Source organism: Chlorocebus sabaeus, chromosome 7, assembly GCF_047675955.1.
Source record: "Chlorocebus sabaeus isolate Y175 chromosome 7, mChlSab1.0.hap1, whole genome shotgun sequence".
NCBI classification, from domain to species: domain Eukaryota; kingdom Metazoa; phylum Chordata; class Mammalia; order Primates; family Cercopithecidae; genus Chlorocebus; species Chlorocebus sabaeus.
In genome coordinates this window covers 40,700,068-40,722,404 of record NC_132910.1, presented here as the reverse complement: position 1 = coordinate 40,722,404, position 22,337 = coordinate 40,700,068, and the positions used below count along the sequence as shown (strand labels likewise).

The 22,337-nt window shown below is 38.6% G+C and overlaps 1 protein-coding gene across 3 annotated transcripts in view; it reads left to right on the top strand.

The window, feature by feature from the left end:
• The window catches only part of GPRIN3 (GPRIN family member 3), a 77,779-nt gene extending 58,435 nt beyond the window's left edge, over positions 1 to 19,344 (top strand). For all 3 annotated transcript variants that reach the window (XM_007999255.3, XM_037989891.2, XM_073017485.1), the window contains one exon: positions 8,017 to 19,344. In XM_007999255.3, the coding sequence (XP_007997446.2) occupies positions 8,143 to 10,473 (2,331 nt within the window). In that variant the 5' untranslated portion in view covers positions 8,017 to 8,142 and the 3' untranslated portion in view covers positions 10,474 to 19,344. The remainder of the gene's footprint in view (positions 1 to 8,016) is intronic.
• The last annotated feature ends 2,993 nt before the right edge of the window (positions 19,345 to 22,337 follow it).

Genomic DNA, 22,337 nt, shown 5'->3' with positions numbered 1-22,337 from the left:
CCCAGGAGGTGGAGGTTGCAGGATGGCGCCACTGCACTCCAGCCTGGTGACAGAGCAAGACTCTGTCTCCAAAAAAAAAAAAAAAAAACCATGCTCAGACTTAACCATTTCTACAAGTCTTCGTTTCCTTATGAAGGCGTCTATGTCACATAAAGCTTATGTTAAATACAGTCATATGCTTTTCTTTTGAAATTCTTTTTCTGGAAATTCTTTTTCCCTCCCCTACAACACCAAGCGTAAACCTTCTAAAATGATCTGCAAATATGTGTGTGTGCACACGTATATGCATGTGATTCTACAGGGTTCATAGTTTTCATCAACTTCTCAGAAGAGTCTATGGCTCTTAAAATGTCCAAATTGGATTAATCGTTATGAGGAGCAGGAATTTCTGTATTGCCTAATTGACTTTTATTAGCTTGGGTTAGTAATAGGTTTAAAGGAGTGTTCCTCTACCGCTATGCTTTTTGAGTTTTCTGTTACTGTTCCTATTGTCTGATGATGCTGCTTGCCCAAGTCATTGAGTTTGCCTCCACAAAAAAATAAAAATAAAAAAGGTCTCTCTTCCCTGTGTAAAACTGGTGGACAACATGGACTTAGGAACCAGATGGTCTGGATTTAAATTCCGTCTGCACAACTCACTAGTGGTGTGACCTTGCCTCAGATTCCAGATCTGCAAAGCAGGGCACACAGTAAGACCATCCTTATAGAGTTGTTCTAAGGAGTAAATGAGTTCACATACAGAATAGTGTCTGCAATAGAGAAAGCAAGAAATAAGTGCTTGCTGTCCCATGATTCTAATCTGTTGTGAATTTAGAAGCCATCTGTTCAAATTGTATTTGACAAAAGAGGGGGGATATTTAGGGTCATCATGCTTCTTAAAGCCCTTTTTTTTAACCTCTTAGTTTTTATCCAGTCCTGCTTACAGTGGAATTCAGTAAGATAACAGGTCATGCACTCGTTTTTCTAGAACAATGTTGAAAAGACAAACTGGATGGGGACAAGGGATGCAGCTTGTTTCTCGTGAGCCTTTTATTAAAGTAACCATTATAATTGAAAGTCTGCATGACACTGTTAGTAGCACTAAGCAAAGCAGCCTTCCTTTCTCTTCAGCCATTCTGACTTGCTTTAGCCACAGTCTGAAGGGACAAAACAATTTTTCAGCTAGTGTCTTCAAAAAGCACATTTTAGGCAGCTGTTAGTGCCAGGGTATGATGTTTTCAAAGAAAGAAGAAGGGACTGCTCTTTCCAGCCTGTGGGTGTTTCCTGGGATTGAATCACCTCTCCTTGAAACTCTGCACTGGCACAATCTGCTGGGTTGAGAATGCAAATGACCCAGGCAAAACTTCCCAATTAAAAGGAGCAATTAGATCAGATTGAATAGGATGCCAGATGATATTTTTTCTTTCCTCTTTTCTTGAGGATTAGTAATCTCTTACTTTTTGCCTTGCTGTTCTCTGGGGGTCTTTGCATGAGCTATCTGATTACTGAAAACGTCTGTCCAATGGCTGGAAAGAAAGGTGCTCACTGAGGTCCCTGTAACCCTTATTTAATATCAGTAAAGAGGCTTGATGACATCCCGGAGCCCTTGTTCTAGCAGTGCAGTGGTTCCGAAGTGGGCTAAGGTAATTGCTGCCCACAGGATTATCACCATGACCTGCACTGCATCAGCCTCCTGTCAGTCCAGGGCCACCATGCCTCTCCCCATCCTTTCTGCTTAATGCTCTTCCCATCGGCATGGCTTTAGGGGAAGTCACAAAGGGTTCTGATTCCCTGCTGCCTCTCTTATTAAGTGCAGGTGTCTGTTATGAAAATAGGCAGTGTGGCATAGTAGCGGAACTCATTATTTTCAGAATGGGCAGTGGCAGTGTCAGCTTTCAACAAGCTGGCTGGACTTTTCCTAAGGTGACCAGTTATGAATGTCACTGTCGTGGATGTTAATGCCATCTAGGCTGCCCCTGGATTGCAAATAACTTGCAAATAGAAGGTTCCCTCTCCTCTAGGGAGATATATATAGATATATAGATATCTATAAAAATTTTAAAATTTTTTCTTTCTTTCCATTTTCTTCTCAGAGTTACAGTTAATAAGGAAGCAGCATAAGAAGGGCCCAGGCATTAGCATCCATTAGAATTCAGTTCAACAAGAATTACAGGTATTCCACCTTGAGTGGGTTACTTAGCCTCTGGTCCTCAGTTTCCCTCCCTGTAACAGGTGGATAATGTTTACCCTGCAGTCTTGCTGTATTACCAGAACAAGGCTTTAAGTCTTTGCTCATGATTTTAAGGATAAGTGCCAAAAGAGTCTGCTGTTAAGGAGACAATGCCCATTAAACTTAAGATAAACTCACTTACAGTACCATTAGCTTCTGTGTGATTTCTGCTCAATTCAGGAAGAATTTATAATGTTACAGCGAGTCTTTTAAGAAAATCCTTATTTGCTGAGCCCTCTTCTCAACCAGGTCTTGACCTTAGGCATCTGTGTTCATCTTTTGCAGAGTCCAGTTTTAGCAAGAATCTTATTAAGCCAGTTTAGAGAGAATTTCCCATCCCTGACATCTGATCACTTTGGTCAACCATGCTTTCAGCAAGAATTTGTTAAGTGGTTTAGTAAAAATCCCCCTTCACTTGATGTCTCCTCTTAGTAATTTTAAATCCACTGACACACCTGCCCCCTACCACAACCCCCTCCTTGACTATATATCTCTACTTGTTCTTGTTGTATTTGAATTTGAGGCCCATCTCTCTACCCTATTGCAATATTCTTGATACCCATCACAAAAGTTCTGAATAAAGTATTCTTACCATTTTAACAAGTGTCAGAATAACTTTTTCTTTAACACAGATAAAAGCTTAAATTACCAAGGTTTCTAAAGAGGCTAACACTTATATGGTGCTTAATATGTGCCAAGATGCTGTTTGTTCTAAAGGCCAAATCTATTCCTCATGACAACCCAGTGAGGCAGTATTATTATTATCCTCAGTTTATAGATTAAACTGGGGCCCTGAGAGGTTGAGTTACTTGTCCAAGCACACAGAGCTAAAGCTAGGTAGTGAAACTGATATTCTAATCCAAGGAGTCTGCCCCAGAGTCCATGTTCTTAAACACAATGTCAGACTGCCCTCAGAGGTCTGAAAATTAGAGTGGAAAGTCTACTTTGTCAGTACTTTTAGCACAAGGTCTTCAAACCCAGCTGCACACACAACCCCAGCTAAGTTAACAAGTATAGCAGGACTCCTGGGGAATGGGTCACTTGGAGAGTCCCCGCCCATCAAGAGGGACAGTTCTTCTCAGCGCCACCTAGTTGTTGCCATCTGGAAATGCAAACCTTACAATAAATAGAAGCAAGGGAGAAATCTGGACTTGTATGAAAGATCTCTTCAATTCAAAAGAAAACGAAGGAAAAGAAAGGGAAGGGAAAAGGGAAAGAGCTCCATCACTGTGGAAAACAGTGTGGCGATTCCTCAAAGACCTAAAAAGAGAACTACTATTCAACCCAGCAATTCCATTATTGTGTCTATTCCAAAGGATTATAAATCTTTCTGTCATAAAGACACATGCATGTGGATGTTCATTGCAGCACTATTCACAATAGCAAAGACATGGAATCAACCTAAATGCCCAACAATGATAGACTGGATAAAGAACATGTGATACATATACACCATGGAATACTATGCAGCCATAAAAAAGAATGAGATCATGTCTTTTGCAGAAACATGGATGGAGCTGGAGGCCATTATCCTTAGCAAACTAATGCAAGAACAGAAAATCAAATACTGCATGTTCTCACTTTTCAGTGGGAGCTAAATGATGAGAACACATGAACATATACAGGAGAACAGCAGACACTAGGGCCTATCAGAGGGTGGAGAGTGGGAGGAGGGAGAGGATCAGAAAAAACTAACTAATGAGTACTAGGCTTAATATCTGGGTGATGAAATAATCTGTGCAGCAAACCCCTGTGACATGCGTTTACCCATATAATAGACCTACACATTTACCCCTGAACTTAAAAAAAAGTTTAAAAAAAGAGAAAGAAGGAAAAAGAAAGGGAAGGGGAAGGGGAAAGGAAGGAGGAAGAGAAAACCATGCAGTGCACACACTCCACACACACACACACACACACACACAGATGCAACACACCCTTCTGTAGAAGGGACTCATTCAGTCTGGGAGCCACCTGTTTGCGTCTTATTTTTAGTGCAAGTTATTAAATCTTACCATAATGGACTCTGGTTGATGATAAAGACACATACTCCCCACTCTAAACCAACAAGTAGTTACACTTTTTAAATGTCCGATTTGTCTGACCTACTGGAGCCCATAGATTTCTGCCATTCAGTGAGGGAGGGAAGGAGGGTTGGTTCAGAGCTTGGGGGAGTCTCTTCTGGGCTCAGGGAGATGCTGTGACAATTCCATTAGCAGACAGATTAGAGAGTAGTATTGATTTGTTATCTATGCATAAATACAGAGATTTCGAGTGCCAGTTGTTAGCCAAGCAATTTGGGCTTTTCTTCTTGATCTTCAACTGATGGACAATTAAACCTCTATTAGCAAAGCAAATGAAATAAAACACACTTTCAAAGTTAAACTAACAGTTAGCTCTGTGTTGGAAATGGAAGTGAACACAATGGACTTCTGAGAGTTTTGTGAAGTCATCTTCATCTAAATCTTTTAACTTTCAGTTGCTGAACTTTGAGCTGCTCATGTTTTATAGTCCTCTTTGGCGAACAAGCTTCCTTGACACCAGCCTTACAACACAGGAGATATTCTGTGTCCCTGGCTTTATGAGACCTTCCAACTTTTCATAGCAGGTGTTCAGTGTTCTTGGTTTTAGTTATCTAAACCTGGATTACAGATACATAAAGTTTAATAAGTAAGATAACAGCATTTTCTCACTTCCAAAAGCACTCTTTTACATTGTGTTGTTATTAACATTTCATGCCATGGATCAAATTTTCCTGTAAGTTTGACATTTGGCAGAGCTGCAATAATGGCCATTTTGGAGGGTAACAGGATCAATTAACAACTTTTTATACACAAGACCCTGCACTGTGTCCTGTAGAGTCAACAGAAAAGAATCAAAAGGCTTCTTTCTTTTCCTTCTCGGGCTTGCAGTGTTTTTGGAAAAATGAGGCATTTATGTAAGTAACAATGGAGCAAAAACAGTGCATAAAAAGAACAATGCAAAGGACACAGACGACCAATCAACCTGGAGGAGTTTTTTTTTTAAGAAAAGAGAGACTTCATAACTTGAAGTCTTTAGAGGGCTTCAGAAAAAAATGGGATTTAAGTGGGGCCTTGAAGAATGGGTAGGTTTTTTGAGGATGAGGAGGGCAGACAGTGGGAGGAAAAGTATAAAAAACGCAAATGCAAAAGAGAGTGAAAGACTGGCTGAGGCAGGGCAAATGATTTTGCAACAGAATACTGGGGTAAGGAAGAAATAGAAGAGAAACCTAGAGAAATGGTTTGAGCAGAAAGCAGTTAAGACCAGGGATGGGAAAATATTCAACCTATTCATATAAAGAATGAAGTTAGAAGGAAGAACTTGTGTAGAGGAGAAAATGCATTCTATTTATTGTTAGATCTTATGTGATAGTAGGTCTGCTAGATTACATAGAGCTGAAAGATAAAATTATGTATTTTCAAAATCTGGGCCCAGCCGGATTTGATTTTGCCTTATTTTGACACTTTGTAGCCTGAGTGAAGATCGTACAGTCTGATGTATTATTCATCATGTGCAAAGAAGTAGAATCCGTGAATTTTGGAGCTGGAACGATCCTCAGAAATCATTTAATTCATTTTGCCAGTGAGTCAATTTGGGGTTCAGAAAGATTAAGTGATTAGCCTGAGGTAACATGACTTATTAATGATAAATATTAAAACAGAGTCATCCACTAATTTCTGATCCATTGCTTTATCCACATGACCTAGTGTATAGTTAGTTACCTTTCTAAAAAACGCTTATAGGCCAGGTCCATGGGCTTACACCTATAATCCTAGCACTTTCAGAGGCTGAGGCAGGAGGATCACTTGAGTCCAGGAGTTGAAGACTACCCTGGGCAACATGGAGAGACCCTGTCTCTACAAAAAAATTAAAAATTAGTTGAACATGGTGGCATTCACCTGTAGTCCCAGCTACTTGGGAGGCCGAGGTGGGAAGATAGCTTGAGCCTGGGAGGTCGAGGCTGCAGTGAGCCATGACTGCATCCCTGAACTCCAGCCTAGGTGATAGAGCAAGACTCTGTCTCAAAAAAGGAAAAAAAGTTTATACATAAACACACACATATAATTTTACATAATCATATGCCCTAAATCATTTCAGATTTTTTAAATTCAGCATTTCTCCACCTTTGCGTACTTTCATCTCCCCTCTCTGTCCCCAGCTTATCACTCCCCCTCTATTTAATAAAACCTAATATGTCTCATTCCAAATGTTTTTAGAATTTATGTTATCATACACAAACGTATCTCTGTGTGTGCCTGTTTGTGTGCACACATATGCAGTGTTTTAGGTCATTGTTTTACAAAAATGAAAATGTATATGCCGTTTTCTGGACCTTGTTTTTCTCATTCAGTCATACCTTGAGGAAATCTCTTCCATGTGAAAAGTTATAGCTGAATATTTACTTTACTGGTTGCCTAATACTCTGTAGTAGAAATATGTCATGATTTATCCTATCATTCTCCCTATTTATAAAGACCAGTCTGTTTTTCTTCTATAAATAGTACTTCAGGAAACATCCCCATATTCATATATGTTGGGGTTTTTATTTCTGTTGATAGAATTGGTATCACTGAGTCAAGGAAATGTGTATTTTTAGTTTTAAAAGTTAAACTGCCTCCATAAGAAAGCTGTAACAATACATATTTATTTGCACCTACAATTAATAAGAACGCTTCCTTTTGCTAGGTCTCCCTAGGGCTTACTATTAAAAGTCTATTGTTTTTTAAGTTTTTACAGATGCAACTTGTGTGAAGTAAAATTACATTGTTACTTTATTTGCATTATTTGACTACAGATGAATTTGATCGTCTTTTCATAAGCTTGATGGTTATTTAAATTTTGCATCTTGTAAACTATGTTCTTATATTTGTTGTCCATTTTTTCAATGGATTATTTGGTCTCCTTGTAAATGTTAAAGAGCTCCTGCTATATTATAGGTATTTTTGCCTGCCCTCTAGGGCTATACACTTTTTATTTCCCCCAAACATCTTGTGTTTTTTATGGCATCTTTTGTCATGCCATAAAATTCAGGTTTTGAATATTATTTAGTCACCTATGTTTATGTTTTCTCCTACAGTGTGTCTACCTTCTCAGAAAAAGCCTAGCTCACCTGTCTCTAGATTACATTTATGATTCCTAGGTTTTCTTATATGAGTTTGTTTATTTATTTTATATTTTAACCTTTAATCCACTGCATCCACCTAAGATTTATTTTTGGAATTGGTATAATATAAAGATCTACTTTTCTTTTCTTCCAGATGAATAAACAGTTTGCCAGCTCCTTCTATGAAATAGCTCAGCCTTTCACCACCAAATTGTAATGCCTCTTTTGTCATAGATTAAGTCCCCATTTGTATATGGATCTGTCCCTAGATTTCCTGTTTTACATATCTGTTTATGCCTATTTCAATACTTACTTAATGATTTAATTAGAGTGACTTTACAGGATTTTCTGATATCTGCTAAATCAGATTACACCAGTAACTTTTGAGGTAGTTAGCAAACTTTGGTAGATACAAGAAAAACCTATTTGCTAGACATTAGTGGGATGCAAGCAGAAACTAATATATCCGAATAACATTTTTGTAATTATAATTTTTTTCAAAATCTTTTTCTCAAGTCTATTTTTATTTATTTTTTTCTTCTCCCTCCCCACAAGGCCTATTTTTATATCAACAGATATAGGAAGAAAAGTTTTTAATGTGCTCTTATTAAAAATGACAGTTTGGTTTATTTTTCAATCCTTAAGCGACGTAGTATATTAATGATGCTGTTTCCTTGATTCACAGACTGGTTCTTCAGAGGAATCATCCCTGACTGTGTCATCACTCTGAGCTCTGACTGCACTCCCCCTCCCCTACCAGTGGGAACACTACCCAAGAGAGAGCTCTGGAGTGCTCCTGACGAGAAATTCCATGGGGACTGTACCTGACCCTCTCAGATCAGCTAAAACTTCCCTGATTGCAGCTTCCGGAAAAGAAGAGGATCTAGGAGAGCCACAGGCTGCCTCACCTCGGCATCGACCAGCTCTCCTGTGTAAGAATGCCAATGGCTTTTCAGGTGCCCCTGCAGAGCCAGACCTCAGCCCCAGGGCAGCTGCCGAAGCCCTGATGCAGGTTTGTGAGCATGAGACCACCCAGCCAGGTATGTCTTCTCCTGGTGTCTTCAATGAAGTGGAGAAAGCACCTGCCACATTCAACTCTCCCGGCAATCCCCAGCTGCCAGGGAGCAGCCAGCCTGCAGCGCCAGCCCCGAGTTCTGCAGCAGGAAGGGATCTTATACACACACCATTGACAATGCCTGCCAATCAGTACACCCGCCAGTCCATCCCAGGAGATCAGCCCAATGCCATCACCTCATCCGCACCTGAAGATTCCCTGATGAGATCACAGAGAACCCCAAATAGAGAGCAACCTGAGAAACCAAGTTGTCCTGTGGGAGACATCCTCAGTAGCAGCAAAGATCAGGTGTCCTGTGAGTTTCCTTCCCCAGAAACAATCCAGGGAACAGTACAGACTCCAGTGACAGCAGCCAGGGTGGTCAGTCACTCATCCTCTCCTGTAGGTGGACTTGAAGGGGAAAGGCAGGGAGCCATCTGTGACTCTGAAATGAGGTCCTGTAAACCTCTAACTAGAGAATCTGGATGTTCAGAGAACAAGCAGCCCTCTGTCACTGCCTCGGGCCCCCAAGGCACAACTTCTGTGACACCTCAACCAGCCCCCCTCACTAGCGAACCTTCGGCATGTCCCCCAGGTCCCGAGAAGGTGCTGCTACCAGCACAGCATCCGATGTCAAGGTTCAAAGAAGCCAGTACGATGACCAGCCAAACTGAAGGTGAAATCAAGGAAGTTCCCAGCAGGGCTTGGCAAGATGCGGAGGTGCAGGCAGTGGCGAGTGTGGAGAGCAGATCTGTCTCCACCAGTCCCAGTATCCTCACTGCATTTCTGAAGGAAAGCCCTGCTCCTGAGCATTTCGAACAAGAGCAGCTGCGTGTCATTTGCCACAGCAGTGGGAGCCACACACTGGAGCTCTCTGACGGCACGCTAGCCCCCCAGGAGTCCAGCCAGTGCCCTGGCATCATGCCACAGGTGCACATTCAGGCAGCTGCAGCTGTGCCCACCGCTTTCCAAAGGGAAAATAAACTAGTGAGCCTACCAGGTGGGGTCCTTAAAACCTCGTCAATCAATTTGGCCTCCAGTAATGCTCAGCATCTGTGTAAAGAAGATGGGAGGTTAGCAGGAACGACTCCAGCAGGGGAAGAATCAACTGCTAAAAAGTTCGCAGGTACTAATTCTAGCTCCCTGAAAGCTACCGCCATTGACCAGATTTCTATCAGTGCATGCAGTCAAGCTGAAACAAGTTATGGATTGGGGAAATCTGAAACCAGGCCATCTGAGTTTGCAGAGAAAACCACAAACGGCCACAAAACAGACCCAGGTTGCAAACTATCTGACTCTTGTGGCTCTATCAGCAAAGCTGACCATTCTGGGAGCTTGGATCCCACTAATAAAGGAGATGTAAGGGAAAAGAAGCCTGCATCTCCTCAGGTAGTAAAAGAAAAAGAGTCTGCTGGCACTGAGACCTCCGATAGCAAAACCCTACTGCTCAATCCTAAATCTCAAGAAAGTGGAGGCACAGAATCAGCTGCTAATCCTACACCCTCCCCAATTAGGAAGAACCAGGAGAGCACCTTAGAAGAAAGCAGACAGACCAAGACAGCCACCAGCCTGAGCCTGCCATCTGATCCCATGGGTGACTCCAGCCCAGGTTCCGGCAAGAAGACCCCATCTCGCTCGGTCAAAGCCAGCCCACGCAGGCCCAGCCGCGTCAGCGAGTTCCTCAAGGAGCAAAAGTTAAATGTGACAGCAGCTGCTGCTCAGGTAGGACTCACTGCGGGAGATAAGAAAAAGCAGCTCGGTGCAGACTCCAAGCTCCAGCTGAAACAGTCCAAGCGTGTCAGGGACGTCGTGTGGGATGAGCAGGGAATGACCTGGGAAGTGTATGGTGCGTCCTTGGACGCAGAGTCCCTGGGAATTGCAATCCAGAACCATTTACAAAGACAAATCAGGGAACATGAGAAATTAGTCAAAACCCAAAATAGCCAGACCCGGAGATCCATTTCCTCAGATTCTTCTTCAAATAAGAAGCTCAAAGGAAGGCAGCACAGTGTTTTCCAGTCCATGCTGCAGAACTTCCGACGCCCCAACTGCTGCGTCCGCCCTGCCCCTTCTTCTGTGTTAGATTGAAAGGGAGTATTTATGGGAGTTTGTGTATAAATTTACGGTATTCACATGTGTCCCTCTATGTCAAAGCTTGCTTAGTTTTTTGCTGCAAGACTAGGAAGAAAAAGCAAGTATTCGCTATAGGAAATTGCTATTAAAAATGGTTAGATCCTTTGACCTGGAGCTCTATAAACAAAAATGTCACTTCAATTTGAAAGAAGGAACAAGAGAAGAGAAACAAGCTTCACTGAAGGTTTGCAACCTTAATAAATTGAAAATAATACTCACTGGGTTTTTAAAAATATGATGTTGTTCATAGAAATAGCATTATTATTATATCATTATACATGTATTATTTTGTATTACTGCCTCAATTTAGCACACAATAGTATTCCCATTAAAATCCCTGCTTCATATTGAAAGTAGCAAAAACACTATTGGCAAAAAATTGTTATAATTTCTAGTCCTATTGCAGTAAGAGTGCTGTAATCACACAAATTTTAAATAGGTGATAAGAACCAGAATGAAAAAAATGAGAACAAATTTGACTCATTCCTAGGCCAGACAACATTAAATAAAAGCAGTTAAATGTGTAAAATATGAAATCTGAATTGATGTTTGTAAACATCTGCAGACAACTCTTTTTATAAACCTTCTTATAGCTGTTAATAAATATAAGAAAGTTATATTAGGAACATTAGCTAAGCTTTTGACTATGAAAACTGCCTACATTAAACATGGATTTATATAGATACATTTTCCTGCACTGAAGAGGCAAGGCGCCTCTCTGTGATTCTGACCAGACATATTCATATTTTCTTACCCTAGAGGAAGTACATGGGACTGAATTCTTAAAAAGCGTCATCAAATTAGGGATAATACTAAATTGATATTGTGCAGGTGTTCTCCATTCTACTGAGAATGCTAAGGTTCTGGTAAGGAACTATAAATAGCAGATTACCAAACACTGCTTTTTCTGTGATGATAAAAGCCTCATAAGTAACAACAACAATGTTTAATTTAGACTCCTGTAAACAGGATGCAATTTGTGATTTTTTTTTAATTGGGTTCAGTAACTTCCAGTAACAAATGTGATCAACACCAAATTAGAATATGAGCTTCTTTACAATTTTTGTACATAGACTACTATCATCTAATTGCTTAAGTGTATACTCTGGAGTAAAAGGGTAACTTCTGTAAACTTACTGATTTTAAGAGAAATACCCATAATATCCTTCAAACCCAATGAAAGAAGAGGCCTTTACGAAAACATGGCTTGTGATTTGGGTGGATTATACTTCCTGGGACCTTGGCCCTACCGTGTCTCCAAAAGAGATGCATGTCCCAAGACACACGCGTGTCCTCCAAGGCACTGGCCTGGATGAGCAGCATTGGCTTGAGAACTGGGGTAGTGTGGAAAGGAAAAATGAACAACGGCCCTGGGAAGGCTTCCCTTCCTGCAGACATTGTTGGGGGAGTGCTGGTCTCCATTTTGCATTTAGAAAACCAGACTTAGATGCTGGAGGGGCACCAGTTGCCCTCTTTGAACTCATTCCCCGTAATGAGCTAGAAAAGAGTATCTAACCATAGGTATTCTCTCTAGAGACTCATGTGTCCCGTGGGTACAGTCAATTCACAGTATCTGTTCTGGCTTTTTTCACTTTAATTCTGTTTTGCACATTCTGAACATATGCAGGAAAAAAATCATTCCTGAACTTTAACAGCACAACCTACACTCGGCACAACCTAAAAGGCCTTTGATTTATTCTGAAGCAGTTTAACTGTAGACAAAGCTTGCATACGTGGACCAGTATTCCTCAGAGCCTAAGAGTTGTTACAGTTGTTATATTTGGAAATTAGAAGGAATTTTTTAATAAGGCACATTTTTCAGTTTCTTACCCATTGGTGTCTATTAACAATACTATGTAATGTGAAATTTCCATCAAATTACCAAGCAAATTACTATTAATGATTAGAGATTCAGCCTAAAACTCTCTCTTTGGGCCTTAAATACCCATTTGTAGTTGTGTTCGTGTCACTTCTGTCTCAGATGCCTCTGCCAGGACATAATCTCTCTGCTAGTTCTCACTAGCTGGCTTCTCCCTCCCACATGGGCATACATGCTGTGTATACACAGAGTACTGCCTGTGTACACAGTAGCAGCTGTCAACAGTGCCTACTCCAGATGGGTGGCCCCAGGTAATCCTCTGCTGTGAAGTGGCTAGAACAGGCTGTCCCTGCATTAAAATAGGCGAGAATAAGGAATTTCGCATCTGGTAATAATATTTATTTTCATGACTTTAGAGTAACCACATGATTTGTAAACAGTTAAATGAAGCAGAGGCCTGAAAGAGTTGTAGGCATTTGTCTTACATTAAATACATTAAAATTGCTAGCTTTGCTATTGTGGTTATGCCTCTCAAAACTTTAAGAAAATTTGTTTAATGTACTAAGTTTAACTGGTTTTCTTCGGTGCTGGAACCAAATTATTCACTTGTACAACACTCAAGAGATTGTCACAAAATATTACAAAAATATTGTTTGTTTTGTTGCTCATTAAGTCCTATAGAACTAACAGCTTTTAAGGACAATAACAGAAATATATCTTCAGATGGATAAATAAGATAGGGACCTACTCAAGATAGCAGCATTTTTATATTGTGATACCTCCCCTAAGTTACTCTCACAATAAAACCTTATCTGAGAATTTTCCTTCACTTCAATCTAGGACATAGCATTAGGCATTTAGTATACCTTATTTGTAAAACCTAAGGTTCATTCAACAGATGAAGTTGCAAAACAGTTTTCGTGGCAGACTCTTTGAACTTGCTCAGTTTTTTCCTTACTTTACCTGACACACATTTGGTTGAAAGTTGTCTGGTTTTACCCTTCATTTCTCTTAGATATGATGTGGTTCTTTTTCATGCATTTTGTTTTGAAATATATGGAGGAAATATTTTATTGAATCAAGAAATAGAAAATATTCCTTAAACCAGTAGTAAAAAGATGAGTTAGAACTCCATGTCTGGAAGACAATTCAACATTTAAAATATTAAGATGCTCTGCCACTTAACAAGTGAATACTAAAATTTTTGATTTAAAGATTGATTGTTCTATTTTTATGACCATGAGAAAAATGTGGCAGCTTTAGCTGTCATTTGTTTATCTTGAATGCTTTTCTAATTATGTATTTCTGGATGATTGACTTTGAATGCCACAGACCAACTACTTTACATAGAGTAAAATATTGATTAACCTTTGTGCTTTGGGTCACTGGCAAAAGTTGAACGGATTGATAAGTCAAGGTTAACCAGAAACCTTTTTGTTCACGTCTGAAATGAAATATTTATAAAATGTGTTAGTATGTTTCCTGCCTTGATAAGTTCATCTATATTGAATGTAATTTGATCTTTGATGATTTTTTTAATCTTGAGAATTCTCTGATACTGTTTCGAATACCAGTGTTCACCGTGTTATACAGTTAAACATAAAAATTGAAATAAATTGAACTAAATATGCATGTGTAACATATACCTTAGAGGCTGGATTTCAGAACCAAATTCATAATAGGAGCTTACTGTCTTAAAGTAGAAAGCAGAAGCGGAAAATAGCGTTTGTTTGTATTATAGCGTATTGAGGTTTCACTGTTCCTAGCTTATACTAATGTTTTTCCTCCTGGGAATGCCTGTCATTCTGGGAATCCCTATATATAGCATACCAAGAACAGAGTAAGATGTTACTTTAAAATGTGTTTACAGAGGATATATGCAAGTGTGCTGTTAATATACATTGTTTGGCCTTTTCTGCATCCACTTTGTTACTGTTTTGCTGCCGAAATGTGAGAAATGTGTGTCTTCTCTTCCTCCTACATATTGTGCCAAGTGTTTAAAATTTTGTCTACTCCTAGTAACACATAATTCACCGCATCCCTTGTCTACTTTTATGAATCATTATAAAGAAAAACAATAGGATAAGGTTTGCATATATGTATATGTGTTTTTATTGAAAACTGGGCACTTGTAGCCTTGTGTAGACCTCTCCCTGCCTGATTTACTAATTATCTGTAATGCTGCCATGGAGATGATGCTGTTTACTCTCTCCTGCTTTGTTCTAAGTGGTGTTTGAGAAATGAGGCCTGTGAATTTCCCTTTGTGATAGAACAGTGAACTCAGCAGTATCTTGGACTACCTTATTCCCGCACTGTTTTTGTCTACATGGTGAAATCAGAAGTCAAACATCCTCTTCAGTGTTTGTTATTTTACATATGTATCTGAGCATTTTGTTTTCTGTTAGCAATGCTTCTTGATGTTGTTCTAGGTTGATTCTCTCCAAATTCGGGTCAGCTGCTGCCACCTGGCAAATAACAGGGGATATGCTGAATTCCTGTCCATCCTTGTAACAATATCCTTCTTAATGAAATTCTTCAACTGGCTGAGCAATTGCAAATGTCATCTGTCCAGATATATGGGCTTAAGGATGTCTACAAAACTTTAAACATTTTTGCAAATAGGAAAAAATAGTCTTGTAAATACTGAAACAGATTTCCATGAACTTTGTCCTACTCTTGGAAAGAAAACAATTCTCCTTGGCTGCAGAAATCAAATAAGCTGGGTTTGCAATGTCCAAGGACATAAATGAAGATGGATTGAAGTGGAAAAATTCTGTCTCCCAAGTGATCAGTGACATCTGCCAGAGGTCATTACAGCTACTTTTAACTGTGAACAGTCACCAGCTAAACTACTCACTTGCCACAACCAAATAACCTCTCTCAAAGTAAATCCAGTACATCTGTATATATGTGTAGAAAGCAGCAACAAACAATCCTGAAACATTACGTTTGGCTGTTAGGCAAGTAAAAGTGATAATTATAAACAACATTCAAATAACCATGGACCTTGGTGAAATGACTTGTGGTGGCCAGAATGGTGCAACACGATGTTATTTACAAGTTTTTTTTTAAGACACAAATATCTCAGATACTAATAATGAGAATAAAGACTGTTGAATATGAAATTAAAGTCAAGCAATAATGTGCCAAAAAGAGGCAGTTATACCAGCAAATGCATCTATTATGGGCACACCATTATATAATGATGGTTTGCTTTATGAAGACTGACTGTAACCCACAGGATAAAATAAGCAAAGGCACAGTTTCTGCTTTCTTCCTGGAAAAACTTGTTTAGAAGCTTCATAAAGAGGTACAGCACTAACGATCATTAGTAAGGATGCAGTTGGCATCTGTGTTTTTATGCGAGCCCAGAGTGAAGAGGAGCCACTCAAAGTCTTGCTGGCTTAAAACTCAAGACAGCTGCAACCAGAAGTTTTGTTGAAATGGAGACTTTAAACTTATGGTAATTACTCTTTCTGGACACTAGCATGTAGAAAGCAATTCAATTAACTCTGCCCAGAGGATTACCAGCTTTAGCTGTGAAAAAATGGGCTCCCGGATGTAAGTCACTAAAACATGAGTACTTGTATCCAAAGAGGCTTCAAATGATGCCTTACAGAAAATGATTCTCCAGATGGGCACTTCTAAATGCTAACTCTTCATCAAGTATCTTTCTGGATTCAAGCTCAAAATTAATTGGCTGCAAAATAGTAGGAATAAAAAATTTTACACTTTAGAAAAAGATACTGATGATCAACCTGCATGGTAATAATTATAATGAGATACCCCGGTGATTTAATGATGTTAGAAAGAATTAAATGGGAGAGAAATGCTAACAACTTTCTTTATCTCTTAACTATGGAGATGTCATTCATTTATTTCTGGGGCAAAAATTATAGCTTGCTTTTTGACATCACTGCTAGTATTGTTCTTTGTTGCTTTGAAAATTGTCTGTCTTTAGAAAAACTCTTGAACAGTTAAACAATTTTTTTCTGATTCATATCATTACTTTTAATAACATGTAAAGGCTGTGTGTAGAGCAAACTATATAAAATGAGTAGAAAGGGCTTACTCATGTTAATGGCATTGTTAATGATTTTAGTTTAGATTCCTTAACATTTATTTTAGATCACATCTTTAAGTAATTTATTTTTCCTAATGTTTTCCATCACGTCTTAAAATGATGCTGGTATACCCGGAGATTGCAGTATTATAGTCATACTCCCCAATCCCTAGAGGAGAGGAGAGACTAATTCTTGTTTTAAGGGCCCCTGGAGATTCCTTTTATTAAGGTTGATAAAGGTCAACACAGCCTGAAAACAAGAAAAATATATACTAGCAATTACTAAATTTCTAAATGTGTGTATCTCTGCTTTACTAATGTGTGAACAATATGTCGTGCATAATACTGTAGCTGGTCGTGGTATGTCAATTCATTCTGTGAGTTTTACAGTCTGAGTGATCAGTTTTCTATTTTTATGTGTAGAAAAAAATAACTTGTCATATCCCATTTAAAGGCCAATTTCTGTATTCAGGCAGGCACATGTAAATACGTGAATAAAGCCAACAAAAGTGTGCACATGTATTCAGTAACAGAATTTGTCCTTTTATTTTTGAAGGTCAGAAAGGGCTGTTTGATCTGTTTTTTTTTTTTTAATTGTCTCCTTGAGTAGGTAACATAATTATCACAAAGGTTGAATATAGTAATCAGTACATTGGCATATTATTAAATATGCCAGGGCTAATTAACCATGCCATTAGTCACAGGTAAGGTCAGTTCTTTGACCACTGGGATAATTTACATTCCTCACACATCCTCTCTGTGTTAAGTGTGTGACTAGGATGTACATACTATGGGTGTGATTGTGTACATACCTTGTATGAATTATCTAAATCCTCAAAGCAGTTGCAGGAAAGAAGGAAGATGAAACAGTTGTTCAAAAGCCTCAAAAGGGCTAATCAATATATATTTTCATTTTCTACACATAAAAATGTAAATAGCTTATCCACATATATATGCACACATAATACATTTTATTTATACTAGTATATTCAAATAAATCACAAATTAAAACCACTAATTGAAAGCTACATATTTCCATGACTGCTTTGTTTTACAAATATTATTATTGGATCAGATGCCCCCCATTTAATGGTGTTACTCCCTGGTAGCAGATTTTGTGCTTAGAAAAGTCCAGCTTCTGAAGCACAGACTGGTAACTGAGTAGCTACAGAGAATTAATGCTGTTCTTTAAGCACCTAATTTTATATCTGGAAATGGCAAACAGTGATGAAAACCAATTATGTTTTGGAGACTCCTTTTGGACATGTATCAATGTGTTGATTTGCACAAACCAATAAAAACCCTACATTTTTTGGAAATGGATCCCTAGATTTCAAGCATGTATAATCACTCAAAGTGAATATGATCACAGGCATTCTTCTCTTGAGCTCAGCAAAACTATGCACTATGCTTACCAACACCGAAGAGAAGTCAAAGATTTAAATGGAGAAAAATTGCAGATGATGTTGGCGAGATAATAGGATATGAGCAATGAACCCATGGGTGGGGTTCCAGGGCACTTAAATTGCCTCATGTCTTGAGTTCCTTAAGATGGACTGAAATAAAAAATTAGTATTATCAGTAACAGGTGATACTGTGTGGACTACGTAACAATGTTAGAATCATTAGCTGGCAAGTGTCAACTCTGGACAAGATTTGTTAGCTTATCACAATTCCAACCAGTTAATTGATATTGTTCAAATTTATCTCATTTCTTCTGAAAGGAAGTGCTCAATTAGGGATCAAAAATTCTGACCTGGTTCTTAAAACCTAACACAATTTGACCTTGAATCCTTGACACTAAAAATTACGTTGGCTGGGTATCACATTGAAAATATGCATGGAGGCTGGGTGCAGTGGCTCACGCCTGCAATCCTAGCACTTTGGGAGGCCAAGGTGGGCGGATCACCTGAGGTCAGGAGTTCAAGACCAGCCTGGTCAACATGGCAAAACCCCGTCTCTACTAAAAATACAAAACTTAGCTGGGCATGGTGGTGTGTGCCTGTGATCCCAGCTACTTGGGAGGCTGAGGCGGGAAAATCACTTGAACCTGGGAGGCAGAGGTTGCAGTGAGCCAAGATCATGCCATTGCACTCCAGCCTGGATGACAGGGCAAGACTCCATCTCAAAAAAAAAAAGAAAGAAAATATGAATGGAAATACCAGAATCACCCCTGATAGAGAATTCCATTTGGCAAAGTACAATCACTTCTCAGTAGAAAGTTAAGAATGACATTTAAAAACATATTCATGTTTTAGAGAATGAATGTGCCATCTTTGTATATTAAATAAAAATAAAAGATTAACCAGATATAAGAACACTACAATTACAACTAGAGTGGCAGTGTTTTTTAACTAATAAAAGTATAGATGTTTATAAGTGCAGCATACCTGAAATCTTGATGTTTGTCAATACTTATGGTTGCTTAAAAGATAAATTTATGTGATTGTTTTTGGAAGATGTGTATTAATTTAAATAATACCCAGAAAAAATATAACTTTAAAAATTACAGTTTTCAATATGAGAATCATGTGTGTAAATATTCAACTAAGAAAGATCAAAAGTGTGGTATAATATTAAATCACTGAAGAAAAATATTCAAAATGGAAAGTCCATTTATGAATGTATTAATATTAAAATCTAAAGTTATGTTTTTTTATAATGTCTATATACAAAGGTCATAAAATCATTTCAGAAAGTTCTCATCCTCCAGATATTGACCAATAAAACTTATTTCCTAGAAAAAAGAAGAAATGTTATAATTTATACAAAGATGAAATAAGATTTTGGAATGGCATTTACTTACACCTTCATTTTGGATTTGATTTTTGAATGGATGCTTGAAATTTTGAAATTCAACTAATGACTTAGTTTTACCCTCAAAAAATTTAGAATATGATTTTTTTGCATCTCACTTTTCATAATAAATGTAATGTAGATACAATTTATTCTGGGTTTTGTTGATGTTATTGTTGTTTTCATTGCTATTGAAATTGTTCTTTTAACCATGGATGCGCAGAATCAGTTGATTTTCCACGTGACACACTTCTGCTAGGAATCTGCAGTGGAATTGGAAGTATTTGCAATGAAAGAACATTTTTCTTTAATTAAAATAGAATTCCCATAGAATCAACAATGCCTCCTGGTCATCAAAAGCGAGGTTTTTCCTGTACTTGGCAGAGCAGAGTGTGTATGTGTTTGTGTGTTGTGTGTGTGTTGTTTGGTGAGAATGATGAGAGCTGAGCATTGTGAAAATACAGGTGGGGGTGGGGTAACAGGGCTGGGTAGGAGTTCAGGGCACTTAGATTGCCTTATTGTCCAGGCTTAGATGCCTCTTACCCAGAGCCGTCAGGTGTCCGCTGTGTAGTTCCAGCCTTTCTGCTTACTCCTGAGAAGATAAATTGGGATCCTGCAGTCTGGATTCCTAGAAGGAGATGGAAAGCCCAGCCATATGCCCCAGTTTGACTTGACCAGTAGTAAAACTAGCACTACAATTTCATCCCTTTTTACCTCCTTGAATGTCTTCAATTCATCAAGGGTCTATAAAGAAGGAGAGGTATAAGATATATGAAACTAATTTTCCATGAACTTAAATAGTGATTGCTTCAAAATTTCCAAGAACCATACTCTCCCTCCAACTGCTGTGTGTGTGTATAAATGCACACTATTTTAACCTAAAATGGTGCCCTGTAGCTGCCATTCTCTAACTCTTGCATACTTAGACATTTATTCTTGGCCAAATTAAACCTCATCATTTCCAAAGATATAAATGCCATGCATGAAGAAGTTAGATCCTGCAAGTCTCAGGAGGGCTGAGATAGTTTGTCTTATGCCTATAGCTATATATGTCCCACCAGCGGGTGTTTGTTTCATTAGGTGCCATTTCCAGCCAAATGTTCTCATTCTTCGCATCTTCAATATTGAGTAGCAAACAGAAGAACAGCCTTCTTAGCATAATCTTGCTTCAGTGGACTGATAATGAACTCAAAATACCTCTTGTTTCTTGTGAAAGGTTTGCCTTTTGTAAACAATATAAGATCACTTTCGGTCAACCACCCTATCTGAGTTTATAGCACCCTGGGCTGCTATAGTAAAGGATCATAAACTGAGAGGCTTGTAAATAAATGTATTTCTTATAGTTCTGGAAGCTGGGAACTCCAAAATCAAGGCTAATTTGGTGTCTGGTGAGGGCCTACTTGCTGGCTCACATGCGGTGCCTGTTTGCTGTGTGCTCACACAGTAAAAGGGATGAACAGTCCCTCCCGGGCCACTTTCAAAACAACACTAATCTCACTCATGAGGGCTCTGTGACCACCATCTAATCACCACCCAAAGTCCCCACTTTCTAACACCATGGGAGTTCAGATTTCAACATGAGTTTTGGAGGGATATAGACATTTAGACCATAGCACACACATTCTTAATGAACTTCTGAATACCAACATTATTAAATTTTCTTCAACACCATTCTACACAACCACTGAGCTAATTTACAGAGTTCTGAAATGTTTAGACCCTTGTAACTACCTTAACAATGTTCTAAAGCTGGTTTTTCTAAATATATCACAGAGGTCTAACATAGTTGAAATTCAAATTGGATGGAAGCTGAAAGCGCTTGCAGAGATTTCTGGTGGGAGTACTGGCATCTCAAGAATGGTATTTCCCTACACCTTTTTTTAGTCCTGCTTGACACCTCTCAATCAAACTACAAAAGAGCCTTTACCTGCCATTAAAAGTAATAATAAGCAGAATATCATTGCCAAAGATATTATAGGTGTTTAAAAGCAAGATAAGACGTCTTAAAGGGCTCAAAAGCATTTGCTTGTAATCTATGTTTTTTTAGCCCAAAGTGAAAACAAAAAATAATGCCTTTGTGTCAAATGGTTTTCTGGGCACTTCCACCTATGTCTCAACCTTTGGAGGTATAATGTATACATGCATGGTTTCTCAATTTTTCAGTGGCACAGATACTTGAGACATATAAATTGTATGATCACCGAGATATTGTGGTAAATATCTGGGCTTAGAATCAAAGGAGCCTGGGTTCAAATCTCAGCTTCAAATCAAACAAGCTAAATTCTTTGGCTGAGTAAACCAAAACACCTCCATCCAGACCCCACGTCCAAATTTCAACATGAAATTTGGAGAGGATAAATATCCAAATTATTTCAGTGCATTCATCTGGAAACTAAGAATAATAATGCTCACTTTGCAAATTTGTGGGAAGTAAATGGCACAGGCAAAATATTGTTCTTTTCTTCTCTTACTCCTCTGAGTTTTGCTTTCTTCCACTTGAACTTTACCACTCTACTGTTAAAAGCCTTGAATTTTGCCATTTTATTCTATTTAATAAACTTAATAAATCTAGATAATACTAAGAATTTTTCCCCCCCTCAGAGTCTCGCTCTCTCACCCAGGCTGGAGTGCAGTGGTGCAATCTCAGCTTGCTACAAGCTCCACCTCCTGGGTTCACACCATTCTCCTGCCTCAACCTCCTGAGTAGCCGGGACTACAGATACCCACCACCACGCCTGGCTAATTTTTTGTATTTTTGTATTTTTGTATTTTTGGTAGAGACAGGGTTTCACCATGTTAGGCAGGATGGTCTCGATCTTGTGACCTCATAATCCACCTGCTTTGGCCTCCCAAAGTGCTGAAATTATAGGCATGAGCCACCATGCCCAGCCTAAGAATGGTTTTAATGTATGACTGTGAGATACATAAAATGTGACTTTAAAATTATTTTCTCTTTTGTTTAAAACATTGAAACAAGTAAAATTGTCAGACCTTTAAGAATTAGGAAAACATTTTAATTAAATTTAACTAGGTCACATTAAATGTGATTTCTAAAATATAAAGTTAAATACTAATAAAATATTACCAATTCAAAAAGGGAGGAAAGGGGAACAAAATTGGTAAATTTACCTAATTAACATT